The sequence below is a fragment of the Stegodyphus dumicola genome, chromosome 4, assembly GCF_044657685.1.
Source record: "Stegodyphus dumicola isolate Sdum_Otavi_A_Nest chromosome 4, ASM4465768v1".
NCBI classification, from domain to species: Eukaryota; Metazoa; Arthropoda; class Arachnida; order Araneae; family Eresidae; genus Stegodyphus; species Stegodyphus dumicola.
In genome coordinates, this window is record NC_140771.1 from 242,780,323 (window position 1) to 242,795,508 (window position 15,186).

The 15,186-nt window shown below is 34.9% G+C and overlaps 1 protein-coding gene across 3 annotated transcripts in view; it reads left to right on the forward strand.

The window, feature by feature from the left end:
* LOC118183390 (diacylglycerol kinase theta-like) overlaps positions 1-15,186 on the forward strand; it is a 232,510-nt gene that overhangs the window by 167,119 nt on the left and 50,205 nt on the right. For all 3 annotated transcript variants that reach the window (XM_085816146.1, XM_085816147.1, XM_085816148.1), the window contains exons 10-11: positions 4,274-4,415; positions 8,391-8,533. In XM_085816146.1, coding sequence (XP_085672272.1) covers positions 4,274-4,415; positions 8,391-8,533 — 285 coding nt within the window. The remainder of the gene's footprint in view (positions 1-4,273; positions 4,416-8,390; positions 8,534-15,186) is intronic.

The following is a 15,186-nucleotide window of genomic DNA, read 5'->3' on the forward strand; positions in this document are numbered from 1 at the left end:
TAAATTGTGAATTTTTTGCTTTCAAAGTGATTGAATTATGTTTTTCTTATCTTCCGGTTACAGTTTTTATGTTTTTATGTTTTTACGGTTACGGTTCATCTTCCGGTTACGGTTATGATTGAATAATGTTTTACTTATCTCCCGGTTACGGTTTTTATATTTTTTATGTTTGTGCATTTTTTGCTTTAAATTAATCAATCCTACAGTGTCAGAAGAGAGTCAGAAGTCCAGTCAGAATCCGAGTCAGAAGTGGGATTATGTGGTGCAGGATTATGTTGTTCTAGTCATCCGGTTAAGGTTTTTATACCTTTAGAAAATCTGCATGCAATAGTTGTAAATTTATCAACAATAAAAAGGTTGTTTACGTGCGGCTAAACCTAATTTTTTTTACCATAGCAGCCGTAGTTGTTTACATTTGAAACTTAGTAGAATAGTGGATTTGTTTCCAATCTAGAGAAACTAAGCTTCGCAACAACAAAGTAATGTCTTCTTTTATTATTATGAATTAAATGATGCTTAACATGTTCTGGAATTATCGTTTAAGTTATTAAATTATCCGACATATTGACTCAGCATAGCGTCCACAACAAGTTAAGTCAGTTTCTACGCCTTCAGTGTCTTTTTGCCAAATGAGACCGAAAGTAAACTTTCAGTTTTGCGCATCGAAAAATATGTCTCCTTGTCCGCTGGCCGAATTGCTTGTTTTTGCGTAGAAACTCTAATTTTAATTGCAAAAATTGTTTTTTAATTGCTTTAACTGTATTTGGTGATTTATCTTTTTCTATATCTTTCAATTTTGAATATAGATATTTTCAGTTTTTATGCATTTTGGCCTTGTGACGAAGTGAGAACTGAATTATTTGAATGAGAAATATATCTCTAGTGAAATTCGAGGAAATAAGTTTAAATGAAATGCAGGAAAAAACGCTTATAATATAATATTATGTACAAGGAAGTTATGTGGTGTACACATCAGATTTTTTTCTTAGTGACAAGTGGATGAAACTACTGAAAACAAATAGGTCCTCCGAGGTTTTTTAGACAGCGATTGGACAGATTTGTTGCACTGTTTTTACAAGGTTTCCTAGAAAGACACCTCTTCTGTTAATACCGTCAATTGCTTTGCGAAACCTCGCTCATTCAGACAATTAGCTCTCGACTTACTAAATACCTAAATTATCAAACTCATTGTGTTTGTATATTTAAAAGCTATTCATATCAGCATTTTCGTATCTGTTTACTGCCCTTGATGATTAACTTCAGTGACTATGTCTTGTTTTGCACCCGCTAAGTCTTTCTGCACCGATAGGCGAAAAATCAAGCTTAGGTGCGAAGGAAAGGTATATAGGAGGGCAATTTCGTATTTCAGAGGAGAGTAAAAAAGAAGTTCGTACATTTTTTAATAAGAGTTCGAAAGGCTCAGGACGAAATGATGGGACAAAATAAAATTAAAATAAATGGCCCAAATGTAATAGATGAAAAAAAAAAAAAAAAGAAAAAGAAAAGAAGTAGAAAATATCCTAAAATACGATTGTGCCCATGAGTGTAGACAAAAGGGGAGAAAGCTGTGTACATATGCAAAAAAAAAAAAAAAAAAAAAAAAAAAAAAAAAAAAAAAGTCTCCCAGGTGTGGTGTGGTGAGTGTGCATGGTAAAGCTGACTAGATGTGATGATAGAGAGAAGAAAAAAAATTAGGGTACAGTTACATAACAGTTTAAGTTCCAGTTAAGAAGCAAACTTTAGCTAAGTATAGTTTAAAAAAAAAAGTATGTCCTAACATGGGAAACAAGGCAATGTGTTTGCCTTTCTCTTGAGACCTAACTACAAAAGATACATAACATCATAGAGAAGTACAATTAACTATTACCGTTCACAACAGATTCATGTATATTTCAGAAAACAGCATTTGACAAAATCATAAATCCATACACAGTGTGAAAGTACATCAGCAAAAATAAATACATAAATAAATTTTAAAGTTTATTTTTTTATATTAATTAATATTTATTTACTAATTTAACCATCGTAATTTATTATAGCATTAGTTTCACAAATTCAGGCACACTGTATTTAAATTTGCTCATAATTCTAAGTATGAGAACTGAAAAAAGTCAAAAAAGTGGGGGATCGTTAGATAGTTCCAAATATCACAATCTAATACATTCATGGATGCACAACTACCCACCCCCCATTTTTTTCCCTCAAGAAATTCCTAAGCAAGAAACGGGGGCCTCCGAAGGGTAGGTGTTTAGTGACTACGGATAACGAATGTGGCGTTTACGAAAAAAGTTACGAAAATGTAGTTACGAAAATGTAGTTACGAAAAAAAGAATCACATGACTTCAAACAATTACTAACTATTGTATAATGCTAGAAATTTATGAAAATAATAAATAAAGAAATTTGAAGACACTTCAGTGATATAGAATTTGATTTTGTTTAGAGAAAAGAAGGATACTTATCTGAATATTCCGTGTCAGGATTTGTTTTGGTTTAGTCATCTAGAGATGATCAGCCGAAAAGGATAAGAGATTCCTTCTTCATTTTGATTGATGAGACATTGCAAAGGAAATGTGCAACAAATTTTTTTAGAGAGTTGAAAACATTACATATTTAAAAAAAAATTCGGAGCTTTATTAAGATAATGCCTTCATCTTTCGTGATCGCAGCGTCCTCTCCAAAACTTCAATGTTTATTTCTTTTCGATATTGTGATGATTTAAAGTAACAGAACTCAGATGATTACAGTTACAGTGAAAACATATCGAATAGCCACATCCATCTTTTTTTCCTGCGCGAACTGATCAGCGCATTGAAAAACAATAAATGGCGTTGGAACGATAGACATATCTGCCGGTGTAAAACCTTTGCAAAGAAGAGCATTGCAAAGGACGAATGGCAACGCAGGTGAGGGAAATAGTGTTATTGAAATTACACATTTTCAATAGTACAACGTTTCAAGACAGATTCATCTTTTGTAACTTTGCAGTTTCGTGGCCACCGTGGTCCTCCGACCTCACTCCGATGGGTTTCGGATTCTGTGGTTATCTGAAATCTAAGGGGTACACATCAAATCCATGAGATTTATCATAATTGAAAGATGCCATAAGCGGGAAGATATACAGATTCTTTCTGCAATGTTACGTTCTCCATTGTTGGCAACAATCTTCCGCATGCATTCCATTATCGTCTATAAAGATAGGTATTGTTGCGTACGTACGGGTTCGTTATGAAATGAATGCACAAGCCCGATGAAAAATGAACAAAAATTTATTATTATCACAACAAAAATGCTTAAATTTTCTCAAATTATCGTGCAGTATTATAATATCTCACAGTAGTTATCTTTTAACTACTCAAATGTCCAATAGAACTTAATTCAAAACAGCTAAAGAAAGCTAATCCGCGAATTCGCTACAATCAACAAGAGCAGTTTTCTAAACAATAACAACAAACTAAGTAACAACTAGGAACTGAGAGGTTTTCCTCCTTTTATAAGATCTTTAAATCGCGTGCGAGAATTTTCTGGTACTTTCTCGAAATCAAAAAGACATATTTATTTATTTAATGTTAAATGCACGTGCTCTTGTATTTTTAATTTTCCGGCTTAGCTTTCTTCTTTTAATATTCGTCACGCGCTGCACTGCGCGGGAGATAAAACCATTTAATTTATACTTGAACTAACATTAGCTTTTTAAGTACCAAATTCGTAACAGTATATTGAAAAGTGTAATTCCAATACATTTTCCCCCTTCTTTCTTGTGTTGTCACTAGACCTTTACAGTGCTCTTCTTTGCAAATATTTTATCCCAGTAATTTTCGTCATACGTATATCGTTGCGATGTTTTTTATGATTTTTCAATGTACTGATCAATTTGCGCAGGGAAGTCATCTAGAGATGATCAGCGAAAAGGATAAGAGATTCCTTCTTCATTGTTACCATTCCAAAAATTTCGAAATATTTTTACTGTAACCGTAACCATTACAGCTGTATTGTTTTAAATCATAACAATCTCGAGCGCATACCTTCAAATAACAATATTTGAAATTTCGTTTCGATTGGCCGAGTGGATAGGCCGCCTAGGGTTCATATAGCCGCAAAGTTGTTTTTATGATCCCGGTATTACTTATAACGGCAGAGGAGGGACAGTTTGCCATTCGTATCGATTTTAGAATTCCCATAAATTTTGAATTTTTGATAGGCCCGATTTCTGGATCACTCTGTATATGTGTAACCATCATGTTCCATTACTTATACGTATTTCTATATGCAGATCCAAACGAAAAAGAGCTGGATGGTCCTACGCCCCTTTACAATTTAACCCGGAGAGAAGGTCAGAGGTCAGCCATTTTTCTCAGGTTTCGTCCACCCGATCCTGATTCAGGATATATCAAAGTGTATCCAGGCAAACTGGGGTAAGAAATTCCTTTCTTTGTAACTGCAAAGTAGCATATTAAAATTTTATTTTCATTAGTTATTAAACACAGAATCTCGATAAGGAATTTTGATTAACATAATTGACGCAAACCGTCCATACTGTCTTCTCAGTTTCTTTATTATTATTCACCTACAATCACACTCATGGAATTTGTCATCTGAGATACTATTTTATGTTCATTTTTATTGATAAATTCTTCTAATAAGTTTCTTAGAAAAATTTACTTCTATGTTTCTGATTGAAATATTAAGGCTTTCTGAATACAGGTGGCAAGTGACGGAGGACGGGGACATCTGGTCCCTAACAAAGGTAAGCAGGTATACAGTGGTGGCCAAAATTGTGGACACTTTTGGAAATTTTTATGTTTTTGAACTTTGTATGCTTATAGAAAACGTTACGTTTCACAAAATGCAAACTTGTATATATCATTTTAAAGAGAATTTATTACTGAATTCGATACAAAACACAAAAGCTCTTCTCCTATTCTACGTCTTATACATATTTTCGCCCATCACTACCGAATAACGATATCTTAGTTTCATCACTCCATATAACTTGTGACCACTGATCATCTGTCCAATTAATGTGTTCCTTTGCCCACTGTAGTCTTTTTTTTCTTTCGTTGCTGGAAATTAAGATAAGGCTTTTTTCGTGGAATTCTACCTCTCAGTCCAACATCTGTTAATCTTCTCCCGATTGTTCTTGAACTGACAGAAACACCAGCATCATTCAGATCACTTCTGATGGCCGTTGATGACATTTTTCTATCTTGGAGACATAGTCATTTTATTCTTCTGTCATCAATAGATGTGGTGCACCTTTTTCGGCTTTTTCCTTCTTTGTTTTTTATTGAATTTGTCTCCTGATATCGTAAACAAAACTTTCGGACTCCAGATGTAGTCACTGAACCACCCACCTGTCTTGCAATTTCAGCACAGGAAAGACCACTTTCTCGTAACACAATAATATTACATCTCTTTCTAGATGTCCAATCTACTCTTTTATTTGACGTCATTGCTTCTTGACTAAATATTAAAATTTTTTACAAAAAGTCCTACTTGTAATAGCAGCGTATAAGAAACAGGTCCTCCTTCTACAGAACAAAGCAAAATAATGAATTGTTTCAAGTGTAAACAGTTCTCAAAACAAGAACAGTGATTGGCCAGGAAAGCTAGACATTACAAACCACTTCATAACTGTGTTTTTTTATTTATATTAAAGTACAATAATTTTTTGTATTGCAAATAATTGAATTTTGTGTTTTGTATTGAATTCAGAAATAAATTCTCTTTAAAATGATATATGCAAGTTTGCATTTTACGAAACGTAACGTTTTCTATAAGCATACAAAGTTCAAAACCATAAAAATTTCCATAAGTGTCCACAATTTTGGCCACCACTTTATGTCCCACGCCCTCAACTATATTAAACCGGCAGCTAACGAGTCTCAGGGGGCAAGCCTCGAGAATGCATTTGCTTCTCTGTGAAGTCGCATGAACAAATAAGGACCTGGATGATGTTACATGAATGCGTTAGCTGCATGTATAAATAAGCTTTAGCTGTTAGAATACATTGGTGATATTTCTGATTACAGTAGTACCTCCTGTAAGGGACACCTCTATTTGAGGAAGAATTCTGTTGGTCCTGGTCTCTTTGAATAGTGACCTTAATTTACTTACCCCTTATTAACTTACACTTCATTTAATGGGCACTGAAAATAAATTTTAAATAAGATAGAGGTATAAAAATATGTACAAATAGAAGTAACCTTTGTTAGGAATCTTCTGAGGTTTCAAGGACAAGTTTGTGCTGAGTGAAAGACAGTTTGGCGACAATGAAAAAATGAAACGAAAACTTAATCTCTTTCTTTTGAAAGCTGTTTTTCAGTAGGTAAAAGGAGAACAATACATTTAAAAAAAAGCAAGTTATAGAGCAATCAAAAGGATATTTCACATTCATAAAATTCAAAATCCAATTATTTTTGGTACAGTTCTCAGGAGGGGGAAACAAACAATTTTAGCAAATTTTAAGAATATCCAAGACAGGGACGAACAGGAAAGACAAGTTGGTGCCACGTGCAAAAGTGGCATTCAACACGGATAGTGGAACCTTCTATTATTCTTAGCTCTTGCTAGAATTATGGAGCAAACGAGGTGTAGTTTTGTACTTGTGTGTCAGTTTCACATACGCTACCAAGCATAGTTTCATAGAGGAAAAAATTCCCATTAAAATAAAATGTTGGTGTAATTCATTTACCAGAAATTATAAAGCTTAGTTTGAAAGATTAAGGGCAGAAATTTGAATAAATAAAAACCATATAAGCTATATGTGGGAGGATAGTGAAGTAATAAAAATAGCTCGATAACTAATTCAAATGAACATTTTAAGACTAAGAAAAACTGAAGCATGTGAAGTAATACAATAGTGTTCCGTTTTTTTTTTTTTTTTTTTTTTTTTTTTTTTTTTTTTTTGTTGTTCTGTAAAGAACAACAATTCGGTATTTTTCCGTTTCGCCGGCGCAAATCTCGCCAAGCAGACTTTATTGGCGACAACATACAGTATACACATAAAAAATATTAAAAAGATTTTAGTTCTAAGAATTCTTTTTTTGAAGGCATAAACATTTTAATATCGCTTAAAACTTTATAAAAAGACAATAAATAAAGACAATAAATTTGTAAAAAGACATTAATTTAAGAATTTACTATGCTTTCATGGTTCAACATCCTGATTCTCCGGTTCATATCACGTGACCCCAAACGATCTCATCTCACGTAAACTACTCCACAAAAATCTAATTCTCTCAGTAATTATTTACATTAATTTCAAGTTAAATCTTAATTTGGAACACAAGTTTAAATGCAAGAAATATTTCAATGCGTACGAATAGCTTACTCAGAAATTATGTAAAACTGCAGTGCTTTACTTCACTAATGCATTCTCATTAGAATTGATGAATTTAACCGTTGACTTTCCTTTTCTATATTTTCGGCTTCGGGTAAGAACTGTGATTGCATCCTAATTGACTTAATTACCGAAAATGGCCTTAGACACAAAACTGATATATCTGATAAAAATTCTATGTAATTATATGCCAGTATTGAAAGAAACAATCAATCTGATAAGAAAAAGCTGCGACTTGTTTTGAAAAAGAGGCGTAAAAGGTTACCAGCGAGAATATTCCGTTGTACCATTATTGGCGACTTTATCGCTTGCGCCGGCAAAACGGAAAAGTACCCAATATTCAAATGGAGTATTATTGCAGGAAAAGGCAAAAGAAGTTTCGGAAAGGTCTGGGACTGTGGAACTTCAAAGAATCAAATGGTTAGTTAGACAAAACTAAACAAAGGTATAACATTACTTTTAAGACTATTTTCTGGTGAAGAGAAGTCAGTAGATATGCAATATGTAACGGACTGGATGAAAAGGCCAAATGAAATTTGAAGCATATGAAGCTAAAATTAACTCTTTTTGTAATTCGAGCAGCGGATTTAATTACGAATCAAGCGAGTTTTCATAAAAAAAAATATATTTCTTTTATTATAGTAGAGGTTAACATGGTCGTTAATTTCAGAAACATAATTTTGAAGAAAACACATTTAATATTGTTTTTAACCCAATCCGCAAATTTTATAACTCTCACATTTCTCGACTTTTTTTTTTTTTTTGAAGAAATTCTTTTACGTATTTTCTCTAGACCCCCCCCCGCAAGTATGAAATTTATTTTCCAATCGAATAATTGAGAATATTTCTTTGAGGAAAGCAAAGATGATATACAACTATTTAGGTATAAAATGTCAACCTATACAACAATCGTTTTAATCAGTACCATTTTAAATTTCAGAAGGTAAACTTTATAATCAAATTCTTTAGATGTGAAATAGTTTATGATACATAATCATTTAATAGTTTATCAGAGAACTATTGATTAAGAATTATCATGCTTGTTTAGCAATATCGAAGGTCACCAAGTCATTCCTGTGACAAGCGACGACGAAGTGAACGATGTCATGGAACGTGCTCTAGAAAAATTTGGCCTAGATCCGACAGATGTTATGAAATACAGATTGAGTGAAGTGTCACTAGACAAAGGATGTGAGTATATGATTTATTTCTTCATTACTGATTCACAATTAAAAATTACGATGCAGGTCTATAAAGCAAGATTTAGGTTCTTCCCAAAGCTGAGTTCCAGTGGTTAGAATTGAGAATTAAGTGGCGTCACTTCACTCACAGAAGCGGAAGAAACGAAGATATAGCTTCGGAGCAGACAGTGAGCCAACGACGTCACACAAAGACAGTGACGTAAGAAATTTCTGGTCAGGAAGAGCAAATAAATGAATATATAGTAGACGCCGCACAATGTGATCATTGTAAATGTTATAATTCGGATACTGTTAATAAATTGCCGAAGTATATATATTGGAAATGTATGTATATTGGAAACATACATTACTGCCTGTATGTATATTGGAAATATAGAAAATACATCGTTTATTGTGACTGGAGTACGTCGATGGTTGCACTTCGTTAAGGGGCGACTCCATGTAAAGTTTGGTAATTGGATAGTTTGGGATTTGTTTAGATTGCGCATTATTTACTGCGTATATACCTAAAACACATTTCTCATAAATATATACTGTTGTGCAAAATTTAAGAACGAGACACTTTTTCGAAAGTAACATCGTACAGAAGTGTTCCACATTTACCCAAATTATGTCAGAAAATCCCCAAAATGTGAATATATGGGACAAGAGAGCAAAGCCATCCGAACAAGAAATCAGAAGGATAGAAAGACAGTGTATTGAAAAAGTAGCTCCGAGCACAACTGAAGAGAATACAGAAATGCTTATGTGACGGAATTAGCATGCAGGATCTGTTTGTCTAAGTATAGACAAGTCGCCGTGGTGGGCTATCTAAGTAAAACTCGCTAATACCTATGTTACACATTGGGAAAATCTATGAAACCCAAACATGCAGTCAATTTTTTCGTTTCGGTTTCAGTGCAAGTGGAATTAGTAGTAATCAGTGGTCTTAGCCAGGTGGGCCATTGGTGGGGTCTGATAGAATTTAAAAACCTGATAACTAAAAAACGCGTACTTTTTTCCCTAGATTTTAAAACTATTTTGTATTTCAAATCTTAATAAAATTTTAAAAAACAAATATTTCTAGAAATTCTTTCAGCATATGAATTTATTCGATTTAATTGAAGTTTTCTCGTAGAATATCTTCCATTCGTCATCCAAGAAATTTTTATATGTCAGTTCGCGTTTACAAGGAACACACAGCCACATATACGAGTACAAAAATCAGGCATGCTGAAAGCACAGTTTTAACATTTCAAAATGCAAAAAAGAAGAATATACCATTAAAAACACCCGCACTTGAAATACGAAAGCAAATAAAAAGGTTTTTGCAAAATTTTATATTTTTTCCTGTTTTTGACGAATCAGAAATTTTAGTCAACTTTTAATACATTGTATAATATATGGCTTATTAAAAAGTACGTGATAAGTTACAATTGTTATTTTTTCCCGTTTCTTCTAAATTTCGGTAATGTACTATAACAACGAGCGGTTCTGTTTGACTTTCATTTGTATAAATAACCACAAGGCAAACTGTTGTAAAACGATTTATCTTCATTCCCAAGCTTGCAGTTGTCAGAAAGATAATACACACCTGCTGTCTGATAGTGATTTTTCACTCTCAGGACTCTTCCGTAAAGTGTTCGTTTCAAACAGACTTCACACCCTATTAAGAGCTTTGTGTCAACTGACAGCTGCCTGCAGAAAGGTAGGGGAAAGAAGACCAGATCGCATCGTCTAAACACGTCTTAAGCAATTTTGGCCAAATTTGGAGTTCGTGTATACACGTCTTAAACATTTTTAAAGGAAACTCTGAAAACGTTTAAACACGTCTTAAGCAGTTAAAGGGTTAAGAAAAATCTAGTCTTTAGAGGAGAAATAAGATTACTCCTGACTGTGTTATAAGAATTACAACGTCTGCTGAGGTCAAGGTTGTCAATGAGCTGTTCAGGCATCGCTCCCCATTCCTCTTTTAGCGCAAATTTCAGCTGCATAATCGTTGTTGGTGGTTGATCATGTGTTGTCAGGCATCTCTCGGGAAAGTTTCCACGCGTATTCTATGGGATTTACGTCTGGGAATCTTGCAAATCAATCCATGAGTTGAATACTTTCACTTTCAAAGAGCTCTGAGACATTATTATAAAGTGTAGCGTTGTCATCCGTGAAGAGGTAGTCGGGACCCACAGCAGCTCTAAACAGAAGCACAAGTGGCAAGAAGAGAACTACAGGAACCTCAGGACAGTAGCGGACACCCGTGACTAAACGTCAACACGGCTACCAAGCATGAAACCACCCAATACTTTGACAATTCCGAAACGGTCCCTTTGAGGAGTGACTGCGTATTCCCTTCTCTCTCTAGATGAGTATATGTCTAGAATCGCTCGTCAGGCTAAACTGAACTTCATCCGTAAATAACACTCTACTCCTATTTTCTCCAGTTCTTGTATTCTCGGCACCACAGAAATCGGCGTCCCCAATGAGTAGGCGTTGACCGCATACACCGTACTGGTTTTTGCGCATACAGACCCTGTTTGCACAGCCTCCTGGCCAAGGTAAAACGTGATACCGGACGTTCAGTTGCTTTTTTGCATGTACCTCGCTATATATTTCGTGCTGCCTGTCAATTGTCCCTTCTCACCAGAATGGCAATATACGATCACTCACTGCCATTTTTGTTCGTGGATGACCATTCCTGAATGCTCAAACAACTGCTCCTGTGTCACTTTAAATGTCTCCAGGCTAATGAGACGTTGCAATGAGCGATCCCGAGCTCCTACGCCATACATGTCACACTTCGACCTTCTTCTAACTGCCCATAGATGTGAACTTTGGAAAAGTCATCCAGATGATATCTGCTCGGTTGTCTGTTGATCATACTACAGGGTAGTAACAACTGGATGTCTTTAGCTTTCACCAAATAGCTGATCGTACGTCACCCTTCCAACATTCTTCTTCCTCAGTCATGTGCCATTTATGCGCATGCCATAATGTACTGGTCTCAAGTCTGTCTCCTGATTGGTATTTCGGTCCTTTTGTTGTCTTGTTCCACTTTTATGCTAATTTCTCCCCACTCGTCCTTATTTGTGTACAACAGTGTGCTAGAAGCTCTATTAACAATACATAACACCACTGAAGATAACAACCGATACATAACAACTTTATTAACAATACAAACAATCATTTTAAGTTATTATTCTCATTGTGCGAGGACCTGGCTAGCAGCAAGTGTCTCTCTAGTCCAGAGTTTAAGAGCATTCTGACCTGTTGGTCTGCCTAAAACAATCTGCACGCTGAATTAATCACGCCTTGTTAACTGTTCGTCCCCCGGTCGTATTTTACGTCCTTTTATTCGTTACAGTTGAAACGATATCAGAGGAGCAACAGGATCATTTGTCAGTCAGCTTCCCTCTATTCTAGAGATTCTGGTGTCAGACACAGGGCAAATTGCTAAAATCTCTTGACACTGGTCGTGAAGTTATATCGTCTCTTGTAATTTCATGTGGAGGCATTAATGGAGAAAATAATTGCTTCTGTTATATCAGAGTATGTTAGTATGTAGTCTCACACCTCGTAACAGTTTAAAGACTGCGATTTGTGGGCCACACGCATGAATTTCTTACCTTCGTGTGGTCCGCCACATGATCAACAATTCAATTGATGTGATCAAACTATTGTAGAATAATTTTTAAACTGAAATAAAGTCGCCAGATAAATTCAAAATAGATCTTAAAAACTGCCAAGCGAGAGAGAAATGTAGCCAAATAATGGATTAAGCCGCCATGCAGCTTGGTTTCGATTTTAGTCAACCCGTTAAAATTGAGGAAAGAAATAACTCTAGTTTAACGTAGATTTTTAATAATTCTCGATTATGAGAACAATCAGACACAGCTCTTTTTCTTCAGATGGAAAAAAAAAATCGGCAGAATTTGAATTTCCCTTAAAACAACACTGCCAAACTAAGGCAGCTTTTTTTGCCTAATTTTACATTTTACACTGACATGTTCTCTTCCAAGGAGGGATTCCCTCCAAGTATAAGATTAGGGATACAGAATTGGTCAAATAATTCCCAGAAACTTTATGAGTAACTCATAAATGAAGATTTGCATTAACGACATAATGAACAGTTCATACATAGGTTTTTGCATTTTGCTAATTAAAATGCTGTCAGAGTACCTATTTATATGCTTCTAGTTATATTTATATTAAATTAGTTGAACTTCATTGCTGTTTTGAAGCATATTTTTTCTCATCGTTTACTGTTATCATTCGGTTAATGTAGTCGTGGACAAACATAATCACATTAAGGGGGGCTTATTGCAGTAAACTTTTCACGATGAACATTCTGAAATTTGGAAAAACAAATTATCTGCTAAAATAACGAATAATAAATTGCTAAAATAAGTGAAATTGTTAAAAGTACGAATTAATACTGAATAAAAATAATAGGGAGAAAGACTCATTTTTCAGTACGAATGTATTAATTTTTAAAAATACTTCACAAAGCATTGAAATATCCAAGTGCCACTAGAAATAATTGCTTTGACATATTGTTTTATTTCTTGAGTCATAATGAGAACAGATATGCAGTAGTGCCTTCATATCCGTGGTAATTCGATTCAGGACATAACAGCGGATAATAGCGAATGCTATGTAATATAAAAAGCCGCCCAGTTGGTATGGTGGTCAGGGAAGCTGGCTGCGATGCCGAAGGGCCTGAGTTTGAATCCCGGAGAAGGCATGGTTGTAACTGTCCGACCCTTCATAGGAAAGGCGATGAGGGCCCACCTATTACGTACCTCCATAATAAAGAGACCACCACATCCGGCCTTGTATAGATTAATGGACTGGGTTGCATTTGTAATTGTTCACAATCTGCCATTGGGGAGAATATAACATAAACACCGTGTCCACAAAAGCCTTTAACCGGTCTTTATTTTCGCCACGATTGCTCATAGACATCCTCTTACAAAAATGTTTTAAACGACAAAATTTCGTGTTTTCACTTTTTTAAATAAAAAGAAGTATTTTCATAAATATTACAAAATCTAACATTTCAGCCATTTCTTCAGTCCATATACTTGGAAAATTAATTGTTAATAATTTGTGCATATATCTTCATACACAGCGGGCCACCAACGGCTGAAGAGTTAAGTCGCTGAATACTGGTAGTCCGATTCGGAGATCGAATCCAGGCGGTCTGGCTGCATGGGTGTTTTCGTGGTTTTCCCTCCAAGTGTAACACGTTATGCGAGCGAATTTCTCTTAGAAGGTCCTCCACGAAGGCATCCCTCCTCTTAGGTTGATAGCCCTCGAGTGCTCTGCTTTAACTAGATAAACCAAACCAATCCTATATAGTGATTATAATAAAATTGATAAGAGATATGTTCTCCTTTAGCGGAAATGACCTCTAAAATGCACTTAGGCATAAACTCTACAAGTCTTGTGCGTAAATTTTTTTAATTTTTATCATGGAACCAAATTTATACAGCGCTCTTTTGTCGTACAATCCGTTTTGCTAAGCCATCTGTCTATCAGAAACAAAGCTCTTCTGTATACTTCTATTATTCGACCAAATTTTATGTACGCATGTACCATTTGGGGTACCGCTGCCAACACTCACATCAAAAAATTACAAGCCTTTCAAAGTAAAACTTTACGGTTAGTCCTTAGTGCAGCCTGGTAGGACCGTACTGATGTGATTCGCTCGTACCTTATCATTAAACCAATTGATGTTATTGAAACCATTACTCAAAATCTGCTCCTCAAAATTTAACAGATTGATAAAAAAGCACTTCAACAGCTTCCTGTCTACGATCCTGGTACAGAAAGAGGCGCAGCCCCCCATCCACCTAATCGATTTGATTTTATGACTTTTCCAGGGGGGCGCCAAGTTAAAAACCACATAATAAAATACGCCCATTAGGATATAACCTTAATGGACCTTAACGACACAATAATAATTAAAATAAATAGAATAGTTAGAAACTAACCAAACAAAAGGACAAAACACAAGACACAGACCATGCTCTATCATAAAAACACTAAACACATGTTAAATCGAAATTCCGACATTAACACGATTATTATTAATAGAATTCATCAATTCCCTAGCAAATTCAAATTCAGTGTTTTTTCCAGTAAATGTATTGATATGTCCAAACGTTTTTCTTATATCATAAGTTAAATCACATTCATTTACAAAATGTTTAACTAAACCCGTAACTCCACAATTATAACATAACTCATTTTCTTGTAGACCGAATCTCTTTAGGTACTCCGGGAAGCGTCCATGTCCTGTGATAATTTGATTAAGATCCAGGCAGCATGAAATACATTTATTATATGTAGGGATCAAATTATAACTGTAATCCTTTTTTCTATCAGACTCATTCCAATCCTTTTTTTTACATATCAATATAAAATTGTTTTATTTTATTTACAAGAATTCTTCTCGATGGTTGGACAATGGAACACTCCCCGGATTCGCCCAAAACTGCCTCCTTGGCCAACACATCGGCCCTTTCGTTACCCAAAATCCCAATATGGGACTTAACTCATTTCACAACATGAATTTTGGTGATTTCTTCATAGAGACATTTAATATCAACAACTAATGAGTTTTTACATTCGTAATTTTTTAAGGCCTGGAGACCAGACAGACAA